Genomic DNA, 27,272 nt, shown 5'->3' with positions numbered 1-27,272 from the left:
ATGCTAGCTCGTGGCTAGGTCTTGCCATTTTTAATTCCAGGACAGTGAAGCTGTAATGAATGGACTTGTGCCTTTTTTTTTTTTTAAATGGTACCTGTGCCTTACTTTGTGCACTGGGGTAGATACAAAATAATTAGGTTGGTTACAGTCCCTGTCCTACACAGGGCTCACGATCTTAATTTCCATTTTACACTTGAGGTAATAGACCCAGAGAAGTGAAATGACTTGCCCAGCGTGACACACAGCAGACTAGGATTAGAGCTCTGGTCCTCAAACTCCGAGGCCCGGGCTCTTTCCACTAGGCTACGTTGCTCTTCATTCTACCCTTAGTTGTTTCAGTTTAGTTCTCCAAAGGCCTTTGCCCATTTTGTCTATCCCAAGGAGAAACCGTGTGTGTATGTCTCTGTACATGTGTACATAGTGTGTGTAGCATCCAAGGTTGTTCTGGGCAGTCATTCATTCAGTCAGTCGTATTTATTGAGGGCTTACTGTGTGCAGAGCACTGTACTAAGCGCTTGGGAAGTACAAGTCGGCAACATATAGAGACGGTCCCTAGCCAACAGCGGGCTCACAGTCTAGAAGGCGGAGACAGACAACAAAATGTGTAGACAGGTGACAAAACATCCAGTCTCTGCCACTGGTCTGCCGTGTGACCTTGGGCACATCATTTCACTGTGGGTAGGGTACTTAGCAATGTGACCTGTATCTTTGAAGAAAGTGTGAATACTCCCTCTGTAATCTAGTGGTGACAATAGCAGCATTTATTGTTTTGCATGAGGCACTTGGGGAATAGAGAATGAAGAAGGGAGCTGTTTGAACAGAAAGACAAGCGGAAGAATATTAACAACTGGGATCGTTCAGGATATGCTTCAACTTTTTCCCACCCTTTTATGGGGAACACATTTGGGGCAGCTGATAGTTTTGGATTACTTCCCTCCCTCCTTTCTGAAGTCATCCCACCAAGCTGTATAAATATTCATATGGACATCTGCCATGTTTACTAGCCTATATTTGTTTTCATCATCAATGTTTATGGTTAATGTGTTTTTACGTATGGTGTGCTTGGCAATTTATGTCCATTCGTCTTTTTTTTTTTTAATGCTACATGTTAAGCGCTTACTATGAGCCAGGCACTGTACTAAGCACTGGAGTAGATACAGTCAGGTTGTACACAGCCCCAGTTCCACATGGGGCTCACAGACCAATAGGAGGGAGTAGGATTTAATCCCCATTTTACAGGTGAAGTAACTGAGGCACAGGGAAGTTAAGTGGCTTGCCCAGGGTCACACAGCAGCAAGTGGCAGAGCCAAGATTAGAACACAGGTCCTCTGATTCCCTTGCCCTTTCCATTAGAGCACACTGCTTCCCACTAGATTGTCAGCTCTTCAAGGTCAGACTGTGCCTTTTATTTTTGTTATTATGTAAAGATTTATTTCTCTATTTTATTTGCACATATTTACTATTCTATGTATTTTGTTAATGATGTGCATATAGCTATAATTCTATTTATTCTGATGATTTTGACACCTGACTATGTAAAGATTTATTTCTCTATTGTATTTGCACATATTTACTATTCTATGTATTTTGTTAATGATGTGCATCTAGCTATAATTCTATTTATTCTGATGATTTTGACACCTGACTACATATTTTGTTTTGTTGTCCGTCTCCCCCTTCTAGACCGTTGTTGGGTAGGGACCGTCTCTATACGTTGCCGACTTGTACTTCCCAAGTGCTTAGTACAGTGCTCTGCACGCACTAAGTGCTCAATAAATACGATTGAATGAATGAATTTCTTTTTTATGTATCCAAATGCCAAGTTCAGTACTGTCGACCTAGTAAGCGCCCAGTTAATGCTGAAGATAATGACAATGATGGAGAAAAATTTTATTTGATTTTCTCTTGCATTAAAAATTCTCCCAGTATCGTATATAAAAGAGGAAAATATACTTTTAGTGGCATTTTTATAGAGGAATTTCTAACACTGCTACAAGCCATCTGAACCTCTGTTTTATGACCTGCAACATTTTAAGCCTTGCGTTGCCATTGTGTTATGATTTATTTGTCTGGCTTTCAGTCAATCAAGGGCTGGGTTTGAGACAAAGGCTTACGTGATATTCAAAGCCAAAAGCTTCAGTCCTAAAAGCTTTCCCTGTACTGATATTATAGTTCACTAAAGGCATCTGTCAAGAAGGGCATTTTGCTTGTAATACATAAATTGGATTTTGAAGAGGGGATTCTATTTAGAGCTGAGTTAGTTTTTCTTAGGCTTTTGGTTTTTAATTCTTAGGGATGAAAATATTTCTCAAATATTAGGATTTGATCAGTTATAATGTAACGTACCTTATTTGAGCCCATTTTGTGTATATCTTGGCAAAGTGTACCTGAAATCTAAGCTTTATTGTGAACCATATCAAAAAATATCTTTTTTTTTGTTTGCACTCCTATAATTGGCTAGTAGAAATTAGATTTTGGGGTGCCTAAAGGTTTATGTGCCCAGTGCAAAATCAAGCAAGGTTGCCTGTGGATATTTGTGTTCTTGTGCAGTTATGAAAATGTCTGATTTATACAGCTCCCCCTTTTTTTAAAGCTTCTTCAACCTCAGCCTTGAGGTTGAAAGAAGAACCTTCTGAAATGTCAGCCATCCGAACCGGACTTATGCAAACAGCCGGAGAAAATGTAGTTTTTTCATTGATATTGAATGTGACAATGAGCACCAACCTCTTTGACTCTACTAATGTGCGTAGATTTCGATCTTAACTCTGACGCATTTTTAGAAAGCTTTATTTACAATGGTATCTTGCGATCACAGTTGGGGTTTTTGGTAAATGCTTTTTCTTAGTCAGAGGCATACGCTAAACTAACTAACTGCCTTATGCAAGCTAGATTGCTTTAATGTTTTAAGAGCTTCAACGCTGTATATACAGAATTGCAAGGCGCTTAGAGTGACAGATTAAATTCATCAAGCAAGATAGCAAATTCCAAGATGGCAAATACTCCCACTGACTTTGTGCCCTTGGGTAAACCACTTCATCTGTCTGTGCCCCTCTGTGTCTGACCTTCCCTATCTCAGAGGGTTGTTGTGAGGATGAAAGAGATCTTGGGTGTGAGCAGCCTTCTCAGAGTAAAGGCACAAAAGAGCCAATGTAATTTGATTTTATTGTTGCAGGACCCGATTCTTTTCTGGCACGGGGAGAGAGCAGGCTGATTTTAGTGCAGGAAGGGATTCAGTGAGGGTTCCTGGGTGTCGGAGAGGAGGAACAAATGCCGGTAGTGAGCATGTGTGTATGTGGCTAACCGGCTGTTGCCCCATCCCATTGAGAAAACTACAGCATGCCGTGTTGAACAGTATCGAAAGGGTGGGCAGACCTCAACCCCCGGGAACATTCCTTGTTTTTAAGAAGGAAGGGGAGGGAGGGCTGCATATACCATAAGCACTTAATCAGTACTCCAGCTACTACTCCTACTCTAGTCTGTAAACTTGTGGGGGACAGGGAATGTGTCTACCAACTCTTTTATAATATTCTCCCAAGGGTTTACTTAGTACACTGCTCTGCACACAGTAAGCTGTCAATAAATACTACCGATTGATTGATTTGATACTCTCCGCTAGGCCTCTAAGAGCTCTGGATGGGAGAGTTGGGCTCATCGTTTTTAATTAGGTAATCTAATTTTTGGTTTACTCCAGATGGAGGAGAACGATCTGGAATGGTTAAGGATTTCATTGAGATTTTTCTTCCTCCCCCAGTGTTGGTCATTCCTTAAAATGTGCTTTAACCTGCAGGAAGTCTGGAGTAACTGACCACTATGCTTTGGACGACAACCATGCGCTTCATTTAGCAAGAAAAATTGTGAGAAGTCTCAATTATCAGAAGAAAGTAGATGTGAGTATACGATGCAATCGGTAACGTTACTGTTAACGGCCATTTTAAGTGGAACACCGGGTATTTTCCCGAAGAAGATTAAGTTTTACTGTAACTTCATTTAGTGATGTTAAGTGAATCGATGTGTTCAAATGCTACAGGTGACCATTGAACCGTACGAAGAACCTTTATATCCTGCCGATGAGCTGTACGGAATAGTTGGCGACAACCTCAAAAGGAACTTTGATATCCATGAGGTAGGAATGCAACTGAAGTTGTGATCTATCCACCTTGTTATTAACTTTAAATCTGTAGACTGTGAGGCCATTGTGAGCGGGGAATGTGTCTGTTTGTTGTTGTACGCTCCCAAGTGCTTAGTACAGTGCTTTGCACACAGTAAGCACTCAATAAATATAATTGAATGGATGACTAACATTCTGCTTACAAGGGAAACAAAAAGCTGAAAAGGAGGACAGGTGTAGATGCAGATTTAAAGATGGGGATGGTGTAGACATACTCACATGCCTGTGGGCTGGCATAAACTTGATCTGTGGTTGCACGAGACCCGCAATCTGGTGGTGTATGTATTATTGGAGATAAGAACAGATTAGAACAGATTAATAATCATTACTATTATTATTATAGACCGGCTTTGGCCGCAGACGGGAAAAAGGGAGGTTGGAAAATCTCCGAGTGTCGATTCAAGCTGGCGTCCCCGCAATAGGAAAACGCAGGTTGCCGATACCGGGTGGGAGGAAACCCGCCTCGATTAGTGAGATTCGTTATTTAATATTTCGCAGGAAGGAATCGCGTGGGGAGGGAAGTCGGGCAAACCACCCTGTCCTGGCAAAAATAATTGTTTTTTGTGGGAGAGCATTTCAACCGTTCCTTAGAGGCCGCTCCATCAGACAGGACACAGGGGATTACTGGGGATTACACAGGGTATTACTCTATTTATTTATTTATTACTCTATTCATTTATTATTACTCTATTTTATTTACTTATGACTCTATTTTATTTGTACATATTTATTCTATTTATTTTATTTTATTGATATGTTTTGTCTTGTCTGTATTACTCTATTTATTTTACTTGTACATATCTATTCTATTTTATTTTGTTAGTAGGTTTGGTTTTGTTCTCCGTCTCCCCCTTTTAGACTGTGAGCCCGCTGTTGGGTAAGGACTGTCTCTATATGTTGCCAACTTGGACTTCCCAAGCGCTTAGTATAGTGCTATGCACACAGTAAGCGCTCAATAAATACGATTGATGATTGATTGATTGGGCAAGGAGGAGTCCAGGGTCTCCCAGGCCCAAATTCGTGTCTTCCTCCATCCCTCCCTATCCTCCCCTCTTCCTATGCTGGGCCTAATTCCCTGCCTGGTGATGCTGGAACTATTTTTAAAAAAGAACAGTGGCCATGGCAGATTACGAGTTCACATTATCTGGGTGGTTTGGGCTGGGCCCAACCATTGGGGCAGCTGCAACAGTTTACTCAGTTGCTAAAGCGGCTCTTGTTTTAGCATTTTAAGCTTGGAAAAAAAAAACCCTCTCAAAAACAAACAAAAACCCCAACCACTGTTGTGTGGCTTTTCCTTGCAGGAGGAACAGTTTGGTGTGTTCGTAGTTAGGTGTCTAGTTTTCTGTAGCATTAGGAATGGTGTTTTCAGGGGAATTTGACAATTTTCAAAGATGCCTTTTCACATTTTCACTGTTTCAGTTTTGGTAAATGGTTGTAGGGCCAGCAAGTTTAGGAGGAAAACAACACTCTCATTACGTCCTCAATAAAGTTTGAATTATTTTAATAGTATTTTAAAATGATGCCAGGACTGTAGGTAATTGGCACGCAAGCAAACGGTAATTTAGAGCCCGTATTTATTTGTTTGCTTATTAGCATATAATGAATTTTCATTTTTGCCCAGTTCTATAGTTAGCAGGTATTTTCCTTATGCTGTTACTCCAGAGATAACAGATGGTTTGTGTTTCTTTAATTTTTGAGAAACAGTTAATTATTTCGGGAAACACATTTGTGATATATGGCAGTCATTAAGGGTTTTTAACTCCAGCTCTTTTAGAGCCTTAGAGATTTTAGCGAGTGCTGGCAAAAGTCTTCCTACGTCCAAATTAAGTTTTAAAATTAGACTTTGTTGGAGCATTAAGAACATTGATTGTCCATTAGTATTGTAAGTCGGTAATGCCAAGTTATTTGCAAATACACTTTTCATCGGTAATGTGAACTAGGTGTTATTTTGCAGCTCTTTTTATGTTTTTTGATGTGGAGAGAGCAGGACAGTTTTTGCCTGTTACGTTAAAGTAGACTTTTAATTTTAAAGGTATGTGAAATCAGAGGTAGAAAAACAGGTTTCAGTCCACTGTGTGTATGTGTGTGTGTGTGTATATATATATATATATATATATATACCTGGCATATAATAATTATATATATATATATGTATATGTGTGTATGCACACATGCACACAATGGGCTGAAACCTGAAACATATATGTGTGTGTGTGTGTGTGTGTGTGTGTGTGTGTGTGTGTGTGTGTGTGTGTGTATAATTTTCTTGAAAAATACAAATACACAGAGTGGCGAGGAAAATGGATAAACTATTTTTAGCAGAAAATAATCCCAACCGCTAATGTCTTTAAAATAATGCTAAAGTATTAAAGTAATGTAGTGCACTTTAGCAGACTCCCCAGGGACTAAGTAGAAAATCTTTTCTACTTCTGTGGCATTTTAAAATCTGGGTTCTTTTGAGCAGAATGTTTAAAAACAATGGATGTGAGATGTCTAGTTGCAAGCTAGCGAACAGTTGATCCGGCTTTGGTTTTTTTCAAGCGAAGATAAGCAAAAGCCCAAAATAACATCATGGCATTAAATGTGCAAAATGAAGTTCTGGTGATGGAGCACCTCTGGGTAGAGTGAAATTATTCTGTGAAAATGACAGCTTCACTGTGTATGTGTTTTCTTTGCCTGTAAATAAAATGCATTTTTTTCTTTTTTTTTTTTTTTAAAGCATCAGTCAATATAAGACTGTTTCTTCTCTCCTTTCAGGTCATTGCCCGAATCGTGGACGGAAGTAAATTTGATGAATTCAAAGCTTTATATGGAGATACATTAGTTACAGGTAGATTTAGAATAATTGTGCATATAGACATTCCCCCAGTTTGGAAATTGAGAGGGGAAGATTTGTATTTGCGTGCAGGTTTCCGACGTCCTCGGGTGGGGATGTGTGCGGTGCAGTGCCATCAGTGGAACTCGGCATTAATTGGACATTGTGCTCGTGTCAGAGACTCCGTCGATCTTCAGACCCACTGATGTTGGTCAAAGCCCACTCTAATAGGAGTGTGTGGTGATGATAGAGGGTTTCTCTAGCCTTTTCCCTGCCTTGGCATATAATGATAATAATGATAATGGCATTTATTAAGCACTTACTATGCGCAAAGCACTGTTCTAAGCTCTGGGGAGGTTACAAGGTGATCAGGTTGTCCCACGGGGGGGCTCACAGTCTTAATCCCCATTTTACAGACGAGGGAACTGAGGCACAGAGAAGTTGTGACTTGCCCAAAGTCACACAGCTGACAATTGGCAGAGCCCGGGATTTGAACCCACGACCTCTGACTCCCAAGCCCGGGCTCTTTCCACTGAGCCACGCTGCTTCTCGAATATATATTCACCTGATTTGTCTAGGTACCCAGTCAAGACAGAGGTCGGAGGTATGACCAGAGGAATAGGGCCAGTCTAGTTGCTGCCATCAATCAATCAATCAATCGTATTTATTGAGCGCTTACTGTGTGCAGAGCACTGTACTAAGCGCTTGGGAAGTACAAGTTGGCAACATATAGAGACGGTCCCTACCCAACAGTGGGCTCACAGTCTAAAAGGGGGAGACATCGGATTTCCAGATTTTGGCCATATGAAATAGGACTTTAATTCTGGGCTGTCCAAGGGAAAATTATCTGGGCAGCAACATTCCCATTCTTATTTCCCCTCAGCCTTCCAGTCTCTCTGGACAGTCGGGGGGATACATCTCCCTTCTTTTTTCCACGTCATACCTAGAGGGACCTACAGTGCAAGCACTTAGTACAGTGCTAAGCGCTTAGTACAGTGCTGTGCACACAGTAAGCGCTCAATAAATATGATTGAATGAATGAATGACCCTCTCCAAGTGACACTGTGGATCATTATTTGCCGCTCCTTTTTTTTAAAAAAAAAAATGGTATTTAAGTGCTTACTATCAATGTGCCAGGCACTGTACTAAGTGCTGGGATAGGTGCAAGATTGCAAGATAATCGCGTTGGACACAGTCCACGTCCCACATAGGGCTCACAGTCATCATCATCATCATCATCAATCGTATTTATTGAGCGCTTACTATGTGCAGAGCACTGTACTAAGCGCTTGGGAAGTACAAATGGGCAACAAATAGAGACAGTCCCTACCCAACAGTGGGCTCACAGTCTTCACCCCCATTTTACAGATGAGGTAACTGAGGCCCAGAGAAGTTAAGTGACTTGCCCAAGTTCACAGAGCAGATGAGTGGTGGAGTCGGGATTAGAAACCAGGTCCTCCGATTCCCAGGCCCATTCTCTTTCCACTAGGCCACGCTGCTTCTCAGTGTCTTTCCAAGTACGGAAGTCCGTTGCTAATGCTTATACTTAGGTTCTTAGCACAACACAGTTGCCATTTGGGAACTATTCTTCCAGTGGAAAATATGGTGATGCATTTCAGCCCTCCTCTATTAAAGTCCCAATTGCTCTCCTACATATGTAAATCTAGTTCTTCTATAATTATGGAGCTGCATTGTTGCGAAACCCCACATTAAAGAAAGCCCACATTGTAGCACTGTACTCGCTATGTCTGGTGCTGTGCGCATGCATATAAACACACACACACACACACACACGCGCACGTAAACTATTGCCACACGGTATTCATTCATTCATTCAGTCGTATTTATTGAGCGCTTACTGTGTGCAGAGCACTGTACTAAGCGCTTGGGAAGTACAAGTTGGCAACATACAGTTGTGGAGAAGCAGCGTGGCTCAGTGGAAAGAGCACGGGCTTTGGAGTCAGAGGTCAGGGGTTTGAATCCCGGCTCCGCCAAATGTCTGCTGTGTGACCTTGGGCAAGTCACTTAACTTCTCTGAGCCTCAGTTGCCTCATCTGTAAAATGGGGATTGACTGTGAGCCCCACGTGGGACAACTTAATCACCTTGTATCCTCCCCAGCGCTTAGAACAGTGCTTTGCACATAGTAAGCGCTTAACAAATGCCATTATTATTATTATTATATAGAGACAGTCCCTACCCAACAGTGGGTTCACAGTCTAGAAGGGGGAGACAGAGAACAAAACAAAACACATTAACAAAATAAAATAAATAGAATAAATATGTACAGATAAAAGGCTCAAGCAGTCCGACAAACGTTCTGTAATTCTCTAACAGCACCCTTGCCACAAGGCAAAGTGACAGCGCGCTTTACAGCAGAACTGAGCATAAATACGTTCTTGTAGCTAATGTACACTTTTTTGATGCCGTAGTCGTGTGCTCAACCGTGCTACTGTATGGTAAATAAGCAGAGTCTCCTGGAAAACACACAAATCAGTCTTGACCCTGCTGAGTTGGCACACTTCGTAGCAGTGCTATTGAGAGGTCAGTTTTGGGAGTGAACTTCTGCCCCTTCATTTCAAAACCATCCATGGTAAATCTCTTCAGTCATCAGCCATGTAATTTATGGGATACTGGATTCCAGAGATTGGTTCTCCACCTTCCGTCCTTTCTGAATGATAACTGAAGAGACCTGCATGACCAGCACAATCACTAAAAGGTTGTTTGGATGGGGAGAAATATTAACTTCTTTACTGCAAGGATAAAATTAATGCTTTCATCACCTACAGCATCTGAGCTGACCTTTATTGAATAAATATCAGAACAAGAACAATTTGAGCCTCAATCCTGAGATGAAAAGCTTGAACCGAAAGTGGAAAATAGGAAGGATCCATTTCACAGTGGAAAACGTTCACAAAAACCAAAGCCAGGATTAAATGGAGGGACGCTTAGGTTTATGGCATAGAACTAGCTTTAAGGATTACTGCTGTCTTGGGTTATGAATGAGGGAGATTGTTGTCAAAACCTGCTAAAAGTGCAAGTGTTTTGTGTTTCTTTACAGAATGTGATTAATGCCTTCCAGTCCGATGATCAAATAGGATATATCATTATGTACTAAACCACAAGGTACTAGTTTTAGCATGTGCTTTGATTGCAGTTAAAAAATAATGATTTCAGAGTTCTGTGTGTTACTGAAGGTCACAGGTAGCATAGTGTTTTGTAAAACTTAGATAAATATGAAGGGAAATTGGCTAATAAAAATGTCATCTACTGCTTACCTTGGAGGAAGGCTTTTTAAGAGTTATAGCTGTTGTTCTTAAATTGAAGGATGTCATGTCAGCTCATCATAGTGAAATAATGTCACCTGAAAATCCTCAATTTTTTTTAAGGATATGCCAGGATATTTGGCTACCCAGTGGGCATTATCGGAAATAATGGAGTGCTCTTCTCAGAATCAGCGAAGAAGGCAAGTATTTGGCTGCTTTTATTTGAAATGACTTATTAGGAAAGTTAAATAGGTACTGAAAAACATAAGGGAAAATGTGTAGCTCTGCCTTGTCTGTCTTGTATCTGTTCTGGGCATGAGCAGCCTCAGCAAGCAGGAAAACTCTTTTTTGTTGGTTGTATATTGGGTGTTTAGTAGTAATGTTATTTACTGAATGCCCGGTACTGAGAACGTGACTGCATCTCTGCAGCCGAAAGAGAAGCGAGAAGATGGGCTGGACGTCCGGCCGGGCGTCCTGCCCACCTTCCCGTCACCAAAGGGGAAGACAGAGTATTTCATCCTTTCAGAAAATCCCAGTCTCTGTAGAAGCAGCTCGGCCCCCTCCCCATATCAAATACCATCATCATTATTAAATACTATTTAAAAAAATGAGTGCGTGTCTGGACAAGTACTTGTACATATTTACTATTCTATTTATTTTGTTAATGATGTGCATCTAGCTTTATTCTATTTATTCTGATGACTTGACACCCGTCCGCATGTGTTGTTTCGTTGTCTGTGTCCCCCCTCTAGGCTGTGAGCCCGTTGTTGGGTAGGGACCGTCTCTATCTGTTGCCAACTTGTACTTCCCAAGCGCTTAGTACAGTGCTCTGCACACAGTAAGCGCTCAATAAATACAATTGAATGAATGAGTGAACATACAGCAGGAGCAAAAGTGGTCAGTCGATGGCATTAATTAATTCATTCAGTCAGTCGTATTGATTGAGCACTTACTGTGTATAGAGCGCTTGATCACCACTTGGAAAATTCAACAATAACGAGACACAAAGGACAACTATATATGCTGACACACACATGAAGCAGTGTGGCGTAGTGGATAGAGCCTGGGAATCAGAAGCTCTGCCTAGTCTGCTGTGTGACCTTGGGCAAGTCACTTCACTTCTCTGGGCCTCATTTACCTCATCTGGAAAATGGGGTTTGAGACTGTGAGCCTCATGTGGGGCGGGGACTGTGTCCAACCCAGTTTGCTTGTATCCACCCCAGCACTTAATACAGTGCCTGGCACACAGTAAACACTCAACAAATAACACAATTATTATTATTTTATGAACTATTGGGGCCATCAAGCTTTTTCTCATATGTTTCACCATATTGGGGGTGTCCTTTGTGTATGCCCATTTTTCTTTTCCCAGCCATTCTCTATTTCTCCTGGCGTTATTTTGGTCAGTAATGTCTTTGTAGCTTTTCTTGGGAAAAGATGTTTAGCAATTAGAACGTATTCCTTCTCAAGTCCAAATTTGGCGCAAATCAATCTCTCTTGGTACTGAACCATCTTTGTGGACAATGTTTTGTTGTCTGTCTCCCCCTTCTAGACTGTGAGCCCGTTGTTGGGTAGGGACCGTCTCTATATGATGCCAACTTGTACTTCCCAAGCACTTAGTACAGTGCTTTGCACACAGTAAGCGCTCAATAAATGCGATTGAATGAATGAATGAACTGGGGGTCCCGCAATGGCCTTTTCAGTCCCACAAGCACCCATTAATTTCACCACTAGTAGTGGGGTTGTTTGGACTGTGAAAGAGGTGTCTGTGTGTGTGTGTACATATGTACGTACTGAATTGCAGGTTAATGCTTGTTGAGTTGTTCTTGATGGTCTTTAAATTATTAATTTGCTCAGAGTTAAAGTTAGAAGCCTGTCAAGATCTTAGGAAGAGACAAAAATTCAGTTCAGATTGGATTCTGGTCCCAAATCCTTGTTGAAGTTTTGGAGCTGCGGAGATTTTTTTTCATATCTTGATCTGTTAAAAAAGATTTTAGGGAGATTGGAACAACAGCTCCCATTCCTTCATAGCATTTTATGACTTTATAGACACCTTGTCCACCCCCTCTCTCTGGACTAGAAGTGCACCTAATCATTCTAGACAGATGGTTGTCACCCAATTCTTCAAAATCTCCATAGGCAGAGAATACAAATCTTTTTTGGTAGTCTATTCTGTGGTTTAGCAACCTTCACTCTGTCAGTTTCTCCTGGAGTCTAAATCTATTTTCCAGTAATTTGAGTCTATTTCCTCTTATCTATGAAGATTAAAAAAAACTTGATGACATTCCCTTGGCACTTAATTTCCTCTCCCCCTTGCCCCATTTTTTTTTTGGTGGAGGTGCTAAAAAAAACCCAACAGATATTTTCAATCCCTTTAAGTAGTCTCTTCCTTCTGGGCTTTCTTCAAATTCTCTTTGACTTCTTAACCGTGGGTTGACATGCCTGTTGGTGGCATGTCACTATTAAATGGTGAGACTTTGAAATCTGCATGGTTCCTAGACCTCAACTAAAGAAGCCTATTAGTAATCAGCACTGTTTTTGTCTATTAAAATCCAAATCCAAAATACTGCCAGTACAGTTGGTATGTAATGTTGTCTTATTTTTGCCCCCAAATTTGTGCCGCTTTGCTTTAAAACAGGATGGTTGTTGATTTGATTATTACTAATTTTAAATCTGACAATTTTTCCTCTCTCAGGGAGCACATTTCATTCAGTTATGTTGCCAAAGAAAAATTCCCCTTGTGTTCCTTCAGAATATCACAGGTGAGAAAACGGCGGTTAGACTTTTGGGTAGGTTTTTCTCTGAAGAATACCTTTTAGGAGGTTACTAGGAACTTCACTTATAGTAGGAATAATGATGATGGTAATAATAATGATTGATCACAATGCTTGATTGGTATTTATTAAGCTCTTACTATGTGCCAAGCACTGCGCTCAGCATTGATGGGGTGGTAGATGCAAGGTAACCAGATTGAACACATGCCAGTCCCTCACTAGAGTCAAAGTCTCAGGTGGAGGGAACTGTGTTATTTTATTCCCATTTTACTGATGTGGAAACTGAGGTACAGAGGGGTTAATAACTTGTTCAAGGTCACCCAGCAGACGTGACCGAGGAGGGATTAGAACCCGGATCTCTTGATTCGCTGTCCCGTGCTCTTTCCACTAGGCCATTACCACCTCCCTCCTGAATTTCTCAGCAGTCTGCTAGTTTCTGTTGAGTATATTAATGTGTTTTAGGGAACAGAAATGTAATTTTTTCAAGCGCCTCAGGTACACACGGTGTACATTAGTGTAGCAAATTATTTTCTCTAGTTCCTGTAGCTCTTCTATACAAGGCAATTCAAAACCTGAAAAAGTAACAACTTTGTTCTTTTTCAAGTGCCTCAGGTACACACGGTGTACATTAGTGTAGCAGATTATTTTCTGTAGTTCGTATAGCTCTTCTATACAAGGCAGTTCAAAACCTGAAAAAAGTAACAACTTTGTTCTCTGTCTAGTTGGTTTGGAGTCACGGATAGCAATTTTCAGTGGCTCCATGAAACTTGAATTCTTTTCATTAGAGTTTCAAGAAAGCCCACTTGATTACATTGCCTGTATATCCATGAATGCTATAACTCTACCAGCTAACTTTGTTCGGCCTAACGTAGTGTTTTTCCTGTTTTAAACATCTGTGCTGTTGATTCGTTCACCAGAGTGACCGTCCAATTGGCTATGATTGATTTGGAAATTGAAAAAAATTCTTTTAACTGACAATTCAGAACGGCCATTTTAATATGATGAAATTTACGGCACCGAACCACTCTTGGAGCATAATTTTTAGAAAGCCGTAGACATTTGGACCTGTATGTGGTCTCTTCTTATATGTTGGGCAGGCAGAATGCTACAGAGCTTCACTTTGTTCAAGCTACAGTAAAGAGCTTAAAAGCAGTAATGATCTAATTGGCCCTTTAAGATGCCATCACCACAAATTTCTATTTGTGTTCTAACCCGTAAGGATTCATGGTTGGTAGAGAATATGAAGCTGGAGGAATAGCCAAGGATGGAGCCAAGATGGTGACTGCTGTATCTTGTGCCAATGTACCTAAAATAACTGTCATCATTGGAGGATCCTATGGAGCTGGAAATTACGGCATGTGCGGCAGAGCATTTAGGCAAGTGGACATCTCACTATAACCAAGGAGCTGCCTCCACAGATATATTTAGCAATCCCATTTTTGCTGCGGTTGATTTCTAAACAAGATGTGCAGCTGTCATGACCGATCAATTCAGTTAACTGTATTACCATCAAGTTAGGGTGAAGAGTTTTCTGAAGACCTGAATGTTGTTTCGGGGTTTCGATCATGCTTGGTAGAAACATTAGGTTTGTTTTTCCTCAAATGACCATTTTCCTGCATTTCACAGACTGCTTCCTTTTGGTTCTGTAGCAATATATTCTTGCTTTGCTGATTCAGTAACACTGAAACGGGCTGAGTTTCAATTTCTTCAGAGAAATCAACAGTTTTCTGTATGCCTGGAGGTGACACATTAGCACAGTTTGGGTGGCGAGATGGGAGATGAGAGTTGTGCCTTTTTTGGGCAGTATTTGTTGAAATTTTAGAAGTGGAATAGGGAGGCAAAACATTTTTCAAATCTTCACAAACACGGGGAACTGTGTGTGTGTGTGTGTAGGAGTGTTGTGGAGGATGGAGAGAAGAAAGATTTTGTTCTTAGTAACGAACATTCATGGCAGCATTCGTTTATTGCAGGAAATGAGGCTTTTACCTTCTCCATTGGTCAGGTGCCCACTGTACTGTGATGCTGTTCGCTAACTTCTTGTTTCAGCCCAAGATTTCTCTACATGTGGCCAAATGCTCGTATCTCAGTGATGGGAGGGGAGCAAGCAGCAACCGTGTTAGCTACAATAGCGAAAGACCAAAAGGCAAGAGAAGGAAAAGAGGTAACTGCTAGTTCTCTTTTGTTCATAGGTTTGGCTGGGCAACTGGGTAATGGACACCATAAAAATATCTAGACAAAGGGACAGTTGCAAGCAAGCACTTGGGCTGGAGACTGTGTGATTCCAGTGTTTTTAGGTAGATTGTTGATGCTTCTTATGCTCGTGATTTTAGGATACTATTTGGACATTATTAAAATTTGCATCTGTGGTGTACTAACGTAGTCCCATACCATTTTATAGCTATTTCCTTGTGGAAATGACTTTGTTCCTCCTCTAAAACTCATTGGAACTTGCTGATTTCATAAAAATACTGATAACTGTTAGGCTTTTTTACCAAAGGGGATCTTGGGTGGGTCAGTTCCTTTGTTTCCATGGAAATTGGATATAATCATTGACCTGAGAGAGAATAAAGAGTGGAGGAAGGACAAGGCAATGAAAGCTGAAGATAAACAAAGCAGGAAGTGACCTGGCCTCTTTACATCCATATTAAATGGTGTTGACGATTGCTTATTTTTGTTATTTATTATACTGTCTCACTCTTTGAGATTAATAATGATTTAAAAATTTGCAAGGTATTCTCAATATTGGACTCATTTGTTTTCCAAAGCGACTGCCATTGCTACAGGGAATGCTAATAGGTACATTATTGAGCATTTAGAGTAAAGATGTGTTCATATATATCCCTCAACTTGGCTTTTTCTTGTTATAAATGAAAAAATAACGAATTACATAATCAAAATGAATCAGAAGTAGTGGAAATGGCGTTAATGTTGCCACTGACCTTCTCCCCCAACCCATCTTCTTTTTCTTCCTCTCTACCAATCTGGAACATATATATATATATACTTCTCTCACATCCCTGCTTTAAGAACACCATACTTTGAAGTTCCTGAGGTACTTCATATTTATTTTAGAGTTGCAATTGCTTTTTTTCACTAATATTCAAGAAAAAGTAAAGCTTTTTGAGGGATTTTTGAGGACATATAAGCTTGTAAGACTATTTAGCCAGTCATGTACATATGGATATTAAGCCATTTTCACATCTGGGGGAAGGCACAAAGACGGAAGTTCTTTCAGCTATGAATTCCTGAGCTGTGAAAATTTAATTTTAGTTTTTTTAATTGGGTAAGAATAAAATCATTTGACGCAAATCTCAATTTTGGGGGCTTCTAATTTAAAAGCATTCAAAGGTTTTTTGGGTTTTTATTATTTTTTACATGATTCCAAATGTATCCATAGGGAAGTTTAAATATCTGCCAGTATACCCCTTGCCCACAGTGTGGTAATAGGTAAATTATTTCACATTTTAATACAGAATCTAGTACATAGTTATTTTTTTCTGGGGAAACTTTTCTTAGAAACACTGACCCAACATTCTCTTTGATCTGTATCGTTGACCAAATTATTCTTTTAGTTTTCCAGTGCAGATGAAGCGGCCTTAAAAGAGCCCATCATTAGACAATATGAAGAGGAAGGGAGCCCGTATTACTCCAGTGCCAGGTAATAACTGGGAAGTGGATACTCTCTGTAACGTTGTGTTCCAGCTGGCTTCTTGCTAACAGTGTATAAATCTGAGAATTCATGGGAACTGTTCTGTTTTTAAGAGCACAGAGATGTAGTGCCTGGGCACTACTGCTTGGTTTTGGGCGCTTGGGTTACTGGTCATATATGTATATATGTTTGTACATATTTATTACTCTATCTATTTATTTATTTTACTTGTACATATCTATTCTATTTTATTTTGTTAGTATGTTTGGTTTTGTTCTCTGCCTCCCCCTTTTAGACTGTGAGCCCACTGTTGGGTAGGGACTGTCTCTATATGTTGCCAACTTGTACTTCCCAAGCGCTTAGTACAGTGCTGTGCACACAGTAAGTGCTCAATAAATATGATTGATTGATTGATTGATTGATCAATCCGGTGACCAACCCAGACTAAGAATGATCAGAGTTGCTTTTAGAGGCTTCAGAAATTCCTCTTTTGGGGACAGCTGCTGAATCTCCGAGGCATGAGCTTGGCCAGCTGCTGGCCAGGGAAGCACATCTAGAAACAATGGAGCCATGCTCTGGCCCTGGTTTTGCCAGTTTAGCAAGAGCAGGACAACTGAGGACCCCAACACCGTGATTGAATGTCTCTCAGATTCTGACTGTGGTCACCATTTTGGCTTCTGGAGCAGCAGAAAGCATCTCAAATCCTTTCACCCCCCAGGTCTAGTCACCTGGACCCTGCAGGACCTCTCTTCCCTCCCTTGGCTGTGGAAGAAGTCCGCCGTTACTCTCCTCCCCCGTCTCCCATCTCTAGAAAGTAATGGCCAGAAGAGGGAGAGGAGTGGAAGTCTTTAGAGTTCAACCAGACCAGAGTCTTTTTCGGCACGGGCTGGATCTAAGTGTTGAAAGATGATCTCGTTAAATGCAGTGGGGTAAAAGCAAGATATAATCCCTGCCCTCAAGGAATTTACAGTTTTACTGGGGCACTTAATTAGCATGAGTATACAGGTGGATGCGACAAAGGCGTGGAGTGTAAGCTTCACAAAAGTTGAAACAGCAGGGGCTTAAGTATTTGATTTATAGAATACAATCTATATGAGGTCCAAAAAGACTAGCGTAATTGTAAAAAGTGGGCTTCATGTAAACGGTGAACACTTGGAGTTTTAGAGGTTGGGCGTTTTGAAGAGGCATGGAAAGAGCTTTCCAGACGGGGATATGAAATGTTGCTCAGTGTGACGTACAGACTCTCGAGTCCCACTTGCTGCTCCTGCCCCATCAGTGACTCCACACCCAGCGTTGTTGGCTTGGAGTGGGAAAAGAAACTGTGGGAGCGTAATTCCAGCCCTGTGGGACACTGGCCTCAGCTCCCTTCACCGCACTTTAGCTTTGCTGAAGGAACATACTTTGTTAATATGTTTGGTTTTGTTCTCTGTCTCCCCCTTCTAGACTGTGAGCCCACTGTTGGGTAGGGACTGTCTCTATATGTTGCCAACTTGTACTTCCCAAGCGCTTAGTACAGTGCTCTGCACACAGTAAGTGCTCAATAAATACGATTGATTGATTGAAGGAGAGGGAACAGCTGGAGTGAATTCTTGCTTCGAGAGGTTAGAGCTTGGCTCCCATTCTAGCTCTGGTTCTCCCACATTTGGTTTCCATCCTTTCGTTTTGGAAAAGGAGGAGGAAAAAGGCCACAGAGAGGTGAATCCAGCTCTTTTGCACCTCTCTGCATTTAAACAGATGCATCTTAGGGGTGCTTTAGGGCTGTTGCCCATCACCTCCAATTGCTGTGCTACCAACTGGATTGAGGGGAACTGCAGAGGAGCCGGTGAGCATCTGCCATTCTTGCTGTGCTGAGCTTGACCCCGTGAAATTCTGAAGTCTAATTTGACTGGCTCACTGGGATTCACACGTTACTCAAGGCCTATCTTATTTCCCAAAAGGGAAATGCATCTAAGATGGAGCATCCCTGGAATTGCAAGTTTTATTTTGTTCCACTTTGCAGATGACATCGGTTGAACATTTATTGGAGTTTGTTAATAAGTGTGCACTTAAATGTAGAGGATTATTTGTCATAGTCAGTGTCCATATGTCAGCACCAGGTAATTACCTCACAAGGTACTGCAGCCGTTGGTTCTATTTGTTTCTTATACCTCTTAATGAGGTCATAAATTATTGCCACCACTCCTGACCGGAGGCATAGTGACTTTTTCAATCTTCCAGCCACTTTTTCAGCCACTTTTAAGCCTTCAGTGGGGTTGTTCTGAACATCCCGAAGAACATCCTAAGCACACTGTCTTGTGTTTATCCCTCTGGCTGATCGTAAAATTAAATGTAACTATTTGCAATTTTAAATGTAGCTTCTTCCGTGAGTTGTGGAATTTGTTATTATGAGACTATTAGAAAAGGGGAAGGAGAGACAGTGAAAAGTGTTTGTGGAGCAAAAATTCCCATCTTCCTTGCATAATCTCCAGAAACACAAAATCACCTTTATAACAGGTTGAAAATTAACTATTAAAATGCATAGCCTTGAACGTTTTTATTCCCCGACAGACCTTCTAGTTTACCCAGATGCTGGTGTTTGAAGCAGAAAATGAATACGGTGACCTCAACCAGTAAAGTTCTTGGTTAAGATGAATGTAAAGGCCACCTCATTTAGAAAAGGCCTCAATGAGCAACTAAAGCACAATTGTAAGCTTGTGAGAGAAACGGTGTATTTTCAACCTCATTTTGTTGTTGGCCCATTTGTTTCCTTTTCCAAGTTATCCCTTGGGGTGGACCCAGGACCCAAGGAGGCCTGATTTCATTTGGATTGTATCCAAGATAGAATAAAAGCTGCCTAGACATAACTTACTCTGGAGGTAAATGTTCAGAAGACAAAAAGGTCACCCTATTACTGCCCCAAGATTGTGCCGATTGCTTGCATCCTCCTAGGGAGACAGGTTGTGAGATGCAGGACTTTCTCTAGTGTAGGGGTAATTTTAGCAATTGCCTTTGATCTCCCAACAGGGCCTCTCCTCCTTCCAGGGAGTGGGTCTTCAGAATGTTACTGCCAAAATGGACAGCAGAAAGACTATCCGTAATTGATTTTAATGTCTGCCTCCCCCTCCAGATTCATTCATTCATTCAGTCATATTTATTGAGTGCTTACTGTGTGCAGAGCACTGTCCTAAGCACTTGGGAAATCCAAGTCGACAACATATAGAGATGATCCCTACCCAACGACGGGCTCACAGTCTAGAAGGGGGAGACAAACAACAAAACAAAACACGTAGACAGGTGTCAAAATCTTCAGAACAAATAGAATTAAAGCTGTATGCACATCTTTAACAAAATAAATAGAATAGTAAATATGTACAAGTAAAATGGAGTAATAAATCTGTACAAATATACAAGTGCTCTGGGGAGGGGAAGGAGGTAGGGCTGGGGGGATGGGGAGCCCACTGTTGGGTAGGGACCGTCTCTATATGTTGTCAACTTGTACTTCCTAAGCGCTTAGTACAGTGCCCTGCACACAATAAGTGCTCAATAAATACGATTGAATGAATGAATGAATGAGGAGGAGAGGAAAAAGGGGGCTCAGTCAGATTGTACGCTCCTTACGGGCAGGGATTGTACATTACAACTCTACTGTACCTTCCTAAGTGCTTAGTTTGGTGCTCTGTACTCTGTAAGTGCTCAATCATCATCAATCATATTTATTGAGCGCTTACTCTGTGCAGAGCACTGTACTAAGTGCTTGGGAAGTACAAATTGGCAACATATAGAGACAGTCCCTACCCAACAGTGGGCTCACAGCCTAAATAACATTGATTGGATTAGCCAGAACTCTGGAGACGACTGTGTGACCACGGACAGTGGCTGCTCTTCAGAGTTCTGCTTGCTGAGAAGGGAGGGGCCCCTTGGGCCTTGTCCAAAGGTAATAATAATAATAATGGTATTTGTTAAGCGCTTACTATGTTCAAAGCACTGTTCTAAGCGCTGGGGAGGTTACAAGGTGATCAGGTTGTCCCACAGGAGGCTCACAGTCTTCACCCCCATTTTACAGATGAGGTAACTGAGGCCCAGAGAAGTGAAGTGAGTAGAACTTGCACTCCTAATTTCTTCTCTCCCCTTCCCCCCAATAAGATCAACAGGGCCCCGAATCTCCCCCGCACCGGGACACTCCTGGTGAGGTGCTTGGCGTTTGTTGAGCACTTACTTTGTTTTTAAAGCACTGAGGAAGGGTACACCTATTAGAACAGTGCTTTGCACATAGTAAGCTCTTAACAAATACCATCATTATTATTATTGTTATTGGACCAAAGTGATTTTTACAAGCTTTGTTTACGGTATTTGTTAAGCACTTACCATGTTCCAGGCACTCCTACTAAGCACTGGAGTAGATACAAATTAATCGGTCATTGTCCCACATGGGACTCACAGTTTCCAACCCCATTTTACAGATGAAGTAAGTGAGGCACCGAGAAGTGAAGTGACTGGCCCAAGGTCACACAGCAGACCAGTGGCAGAGCTGGAATTAGATCCCTTGTCCTTCTGACTTCCGGGACTGTGCTGTGCCACGCTGCTTCTCTAGTGTAGTTTTCTTTCTCAGGAAACTCTGGTGAAATGATGCTCCTGCCCAAAGCCTCATCATCATCATCATCAATCGTATTTATTGAGCGCTTACTATGTGCAGAGCACTGTACTAAGCGCTTGGGAAGTACAAATTGGCAACATATAGAGACGGTCCCTACCCAACAGTGGGCCTCCTTACAGGACCTGACCATGCCCTGTGTTTAAGGCAGGTAGTTAGAAGCCAGTGGTCAATTCTTCATTCTTTTTAGGCTTAGAATCGTCTGGAAGCATTGTAGGTCTGGTCTTCAGCAAGTGCTGCACGTGCTTCACTGGTCCAACATTTTTAATTTTCCTTAGTTATAACATGCTTCATATAGAGGTGGCCAATTCCTTCAACTAAAGTGTGTGATGAGACCCTCTTTTTATTATTTATTCATTTATGATGGTATTTTCTACGCGCTCACTATGTGCCAACCACTGTTCTAACCTCAAACCTTTTTCCTCTAGCAGTGATGATCACCGTACTTGGTAAGCACTTACTCTCTGCCCACCATTGTTCTAAGCGCTGGGGTAGATACGAGATAACACAGTCCCTATCCCACATGGGGCCACAGTCTGTTCAAAGAATGTCCTCAGCTCCTCCTTCATAATCAATCAATCAATCGTATTTATTGAGCGCTTACCGTGTGCCGAGCACTGTACTAAGCGCTTGGGAAGTCCAAGTTTGCAACATATAGAGACAGTCCCTACCCAACCGTGGGCTCACAGTCTAGAAATGTGCTATACAAATCTGTTTGCAGGCTTCAAAAGGGAGTCTAATCAATTGGTGGTATAACAAATTACAAGAGTGATTTTCTTCTCCGAAAGGCTTTGTTTCTGCAGAGCTCCTGTTATCAATGTTTTATGAGCGTGAATGTGATTTATGTCCTGCTGATAGGACTGTAATAGGTGTTTTAATATTTAATGTTATGTTCTGATACCAAAGGTAGTTTCTTTAAACAAAGAACAAAATGTAATCCACTGATCATTTTTTTTAAAAAAAGTTCCCTTTGTAATATTAAGCTTTGGAGGTTGTCCATAAAAACCAAAAAGGCTTTAAAAAGTCTCATTTGAAAACAGCACTTAAAATTTTGACAGGTTTATACTGGGGAAGTAAGCACATAATAGAGGTCTAAGCTTGAGGGCAGTGGCCTGCTGCCTGCATTTTAATAAAAATGCATGTATATGGGTGGTCTCATCAGAGGCTAAAGTAACGTCCCAATATTCCCGAATACCGGCAGAGCAAACCTACCCATCCCACCAGTCCAAAAGTGGCACTGAGAGGAGCCACTATCAGCTTTTAATAAGTTTAATCTACATTTTAATATACACGTTTTAAACAGAGGTGGAACAGAGGCAGTCCAAGAAGGTAACTTTAGGAGATCAAGAACCGCATAGTTCTGGGAAGTGCTTGAACCCAAACTATTCTGTTAGAATTGAATTTTCTGGTACATTGACACATTTTCTTATGGATTTTTGTAAAATGGAAAACCAGTGTGTTTCCTAGAGTGAAAGGTCTGTTAGGGGTTGGTTTGTGGAGTTCACCTGGGAGTTTTTCTTAATGTAAGTAAAAGTTGTAGTTTCCCTTTTAATGCTAATTCCCCAGTAGCGCTAAATTGACTTTTCTTAAAGAAAGATTTTAAGTTGTGAAGAAGCAAGTTTTATGCTATTTTTTCCGTTTGAACCCTTGAATTTTTTACTGTTCATTGAGCTTCTTCACTTATATTCTTGACTGAAATTTGAGCTCAAGATTTATCTTCTAGACTGTGATCCTGTTGTTAAGTAGGGACCGTCTGTATATGTTGCCAACTTGTACTTCCCAAGCGCTTAGTACAGTGCTGTGCACACAGTAAGCGCTCAATAAATACAATTAAATGAATGAATGAATGTATCATTTTCATTTTATGTCAGTATATTAATGCATATGTATCAAGATGATATTTCTGTGGAATTTAAGAATTGTATGAAATTGAGTTTCCTAATGCTTCCTCATATTAATTTTCTGACATTTCAAAATCAGCATCTTAAACTGAGCAACTATGCTGTGCTACTTCACCTCTCTTGAATGTAACATTCATATTTAAAAAATTGTTAAAAATAATCATTTCCAAGTCCATTTCAATATTTGAGATTGTAAATCCTAAAAGCGATCTCAAATGAGAATTCTTGCGGCTGTTGAATGTTTATATCTTTGGATTTTTCTAATATCAGTGATGCTTCACAGTAGTCTTGAGATGTCAATGAGTATTAAGAGAAGCAGCGTGGCTCAGTGGAAAGAGCCCGGGCTTGGGAGTCAAAGGTCGTGGGTTCTAATCCCGGCTCCTCCACTTGTCAGCTGTGTGACTTTGGGCGAGTCACTTAACTTCTCTGTGCCTCAGTTACCTCTTCTGTATAATGGGGATGAAGACTGTGAGCCCCATGTGGGACAACTTGATTACCTTGTACCCCCTTCAGCGCTTAGAACAGTGCTTGGCACAAAGTAAGCGCTTAACAAATGCCATTATTATTATTATTATTACTAATCATTCCCCTTCTATAGATGAAGAAACCGAGACACATAATCTGTTGATGTCTCTCAGTGACAGTAACTGGAGTTGTTAGCATTAAATATAAAATGTTGCTTTAAGATTCTAGCACTCTGCTGTCATTAAAATGGGATTTTTGCCACCAAAGTCGTGTGGATGGGCCCATTCTAAGAATTCTTATTCTGCTCTAGTATATCTGAGAGTTCACTCAACTCAAGTTATCTGTGGATCCAAACCCGCAGAAGAGAGAGAGTTTTAACATCTTGTAGGCCCACAATGGAGAATTAAACCACACTTAGAAACCCACAAACGTTAAGCAACACAGTATCCTTATTTACCCTTAAAGTGAAACACTATCTAAAGTGCCTGAATCGAATATCTCTTGATAAGCTGCTGAGAACTACCTGTGGCATGTGCCTTCCCTGCTGCCTTCATGTGCCTACCTGAAAAATGTTCAAAATCAAGTGCAGAAACTTCCAGAAGTGTCATGAGGATTCAGTGTATTTTGGTGTAAATGCATTGAAAATGAAGAGTTCAATGTGAATGTTGATCGGTGAGTATTTTTTCTTAATCCTCTAATGGATTGAGGGCACCAGTGAGCATCAGATGCAGCTGTTGATTTTCTCCCCTCCTGAGTATCATTTCTTCTTCTTTCAGGATTTGGGATGATGGCATTATTGATCCAGCTGATACCAGATTGGTCCTGGGTCTGAGTATTAGTGCAGCCCTCAACGCTCCCATTGGAAAGACAGACTTCGGAGTCTTCAGGATGTAACTGGATTGCGAAGAACCTCCCAGTGAATTTCTGCCGTCAGTCCAGAGATCTTGGAAATTCAAGATTTTTGCAGATACAAAATAAATTTTTAAGCATCTTTTTGCTCTTTGCTTTCTTCCTTGTACATTTGGGAAACATGTTCGGTTTTTGGCTGCTCTCATTTTCAGCAAGTCCATGAGAAATCTCCAGGGAACTGAAACCGGAGAGGGTTTTTTTGAGTAATTGGAGGACAAAGTAGGGCTTTGAGAAGGCTCAGAAAGTTAAACAGCTGCATTGAGAATGGGCCGATGATAAGATCCAACAAGCCTTCTCTGATTTAATTCCAATATCCCAAATCTTATCCATTCAGCAGCCGTCTCTAGCACATGTATATTTATTTATTTATTTACACCGATCCTCAGCACTTGTGGCCTTATGTATATTCAATTAATTATTCTGATTACTCTGTAAGTGTTTTCATGTCCGTACCCCCTGTTAGAATGTAAGCCCCTTGTGGACTTGGGGGGGGGGGGGTGTTTTGTGCTTCTGTTGTACTTTCTCAAGTGCTTAGTACACTAAGTACACTCTGATGTACCGTAGTTTATTGCACCCAGAGGTAGCTCTTTCTTCTAGAGAAACAGCGTAGCTCAGTGGAAAGAGCCCGGGCTTGGGAGTCAGAGGTCATGGGTTCTAATCCCGGCTCCGCAGCTTGTCAGCTGTGTGACTTTGGGCAAGTCACTTCTCTACGTCTCAGTGACCTCATCTGTAAAATGGGGATTAAGACTGTGAGCCCCCCGTGGGACAACCTGATCACCTTGTAACCTTCCCAGCGCTTAGAACAGTGCCTTGCACATAGTAAGCGCTTAATAAACGCCATCATCATTATTATTATTACTATTAGAGGAAAAAGGTAGGGATGGTGCGTGGCACATCCGTAATTATGTGATTAGGAGTTAAGTCATACTATCCTCTAAAATATTCTTTGCTACAAAAAATATTGATCAATCAATCATTTATTGAGTGCTTACTGTGTTGGGAGAGTACAATATAACAATTGAAAACAGAATGTTTGCTCTGGCACAAAATGAGCACTCAGGTGCGACCTTGGGCGGAAAGGTCAAGCCTCCAGTTGAACTATTTTCTTTTGTGTGTTTGTGTGTGTGTGTGTGTGTGTGCGTGTGCGTGCACGCATAGGTTTAGGCAGGAGAGCTTGGAAGGCCCCATCCCGCCAACAGGAATTCCTCGAGCATGAGGGAAGAAATCATCAGCAGGCCCGGCCTGGTGGGGTTTGTAAAAAAGCATTTAAATGGGCACAGCTGCATTAAATTAATGGTCTTTGATGCTACCTTAAATAACCTCTCTTGCCCTCCGCTTCCTCATTTGTAATATTGGAAGAATGGTTTCTGGCCTCTTCGTCCATCGTCTTAGGGTATAGAAAGGATAAATAAAGTCGGGGTGTGGGAAGCTCTTTGAGCTCTCCAGGGGAAGCTTCTACTGTATAAAGCTGATAGTTGTGGTGAACAGAATTTTCAGAGGGATTAGTGTCAGTGCGTGTTGACTTTAACATATCCGGTCTAAAAGTCGGATGCCGCGTTATAACTTCTTGAGTTTGCTAGCTTTAAAATTTATGATTAAGTCATTGAAACTGTATTTTATAAGCCTTAAATATATTTTATATAATGAAATTAATAAGAAGCATTGACCTCCTGAAATTCTCCTTTTATAAATTCAGGAGTCAGACTGCAAGATTTCTGATTTATTTCTGTTTTTCTTGTTCTGAAGAGCCCACTGTCAAGAAAATCACCGGCAAAAGCCTTGCTTGTATCCCTTTAAGGTGTTCTCTTTCCTCTGAAATACTTTTCAAGCGAGTCAACCAGCTATACGACTTTGTGACAGCTAATACCACGGGATGGCAAAATATTCCAAAAATTGGCAGTCAGGAGGCTGATCTGATCAACTTCTTGGGAGAGATTTGCCATTTGACTGCATCTAGTTGGTAAACAGTCTTCAAAAAGCAAGGAACTGTCATCTTTTTTGACTGCGTATCTGCGCTACCATGTAGACACGGTAATTGATAACTTCACACAGCTAAGAGGAGTGCAGTGAGGAACTCGGAAAGTTGTGATGTGGCAGTTTAGAAACAGTGAAAAGAAAGTATGTCTGGAATTGTATACAAAGATAGGTCGGAGAAATGATCAGTACACTTGAGGGAGAAAAAAACCTAAAAAAAATGTGTAATGATTGGCTAGAATGAAACCAAAATATATGATTGTTACCAACAAACAAAATTAATACTGACATGTATGAATGGGAATATTCATTCATACATTCAATTGTATTTATTAAGCGCTTACTGCGTGCACAGCACTGCACTAAGTGCTGAGAATATATAAAACAGGGAATGAAATAATCCTACGTATAGAGGGAATGTTGAGAAATTGGAATATAACCAGGGAATAGTAACAGAAAGGTACTTTAAAAAGCTGAAAAGTACAAGCTATGATGATAGAATGATGTGGGGTTATCCAGCCTAGTTAAGACTTTGAGAGAGTAGTAATTATTCAAGTGCCTTTAGGGAAAAGTGGAAAATAATCTTCCATCTCTCAATTTACCTTCAGGTAAATTGTAGCAAGAGCTGCAGTAATTTTAGCAAGGGGATCGTGCTTCTGAGGAAGGTGGAGGAGACGCTCACTGGAAACGATTTAATAGAGAAAAGTAGCAGTCCTTTGGAGA

General features: G+C 41.0%; 1 protein-coding gene across 1 annotated transcript in view; it reads left to right on the top strand.

Moving 5' to 3' along the window:
- Window positions 1-24,658, top strand: part of MCCC2 (methylcrotonoyl-CoA carboxylase 2) — a 78,546-nt gene extending 53,888 nt beyond the window's left edge. The window contains exons 9-17 of the mRNA XM_038765803.1: window positions 3,788-3,887; window positions 4,028-4,123; window positions 6,926-6,998; window positions 10,371-10,447; window positions 12,943-13,009; window positions 14,241-14,397; window positions 15,068-15,182; window positions 16,594-16,679; window positions 24,443-24,658. Of these exons, the coding sequence (XP_038621731.1) occupies window positions 3,788-3,887; window positions 4,028-4,123; window positions 6,926-6,998; window positions 10,371-10,447; window positions 12,943-13,009; window positions 14,241-14,397; window positions 15,068-15,182; window positions 16,594-16,679; window positions 24,443-24,560 (889 nt within the window). The 3' untranslated portion in view covers window positions 24,561-24,658. The remainder of the gene's footprint in view (window positions 1-3,787; window positions 3,888-4,027; window positions 4,124-6,925; window positions 6,999-10,370; window positions 10,448-12,942; window positions 13,010-14,240; window positions 14,398-15,067; window positions 15,183-16,593; window positions 16,680-24,442) is intronic.
- The last annotated feature ends 2,614 nt before the right edge of the window (window positions 24,659-27,272 follow it).

This window comes from Tachyglossus aculeatus, chromosome 23 (assembly GCF_015852505.1).
Source record: "Tachyglossus aculeatus isolate mTacAcu1 chromosome 23, mTacAcu1.pri, whole genome shotgun sequence".
Classification (NCBI taxonomy): Eukaryota; Metazoa; Chordata; class Mammalia; order Monotremata; family Tachyglossidae; genus Tachyglossus; species Tachyglossus aculeatus.
Note: the sequence above shows the minus strand (reverse complement) of the source record. Positions and strands in the feature narration are given on the sequence as shown.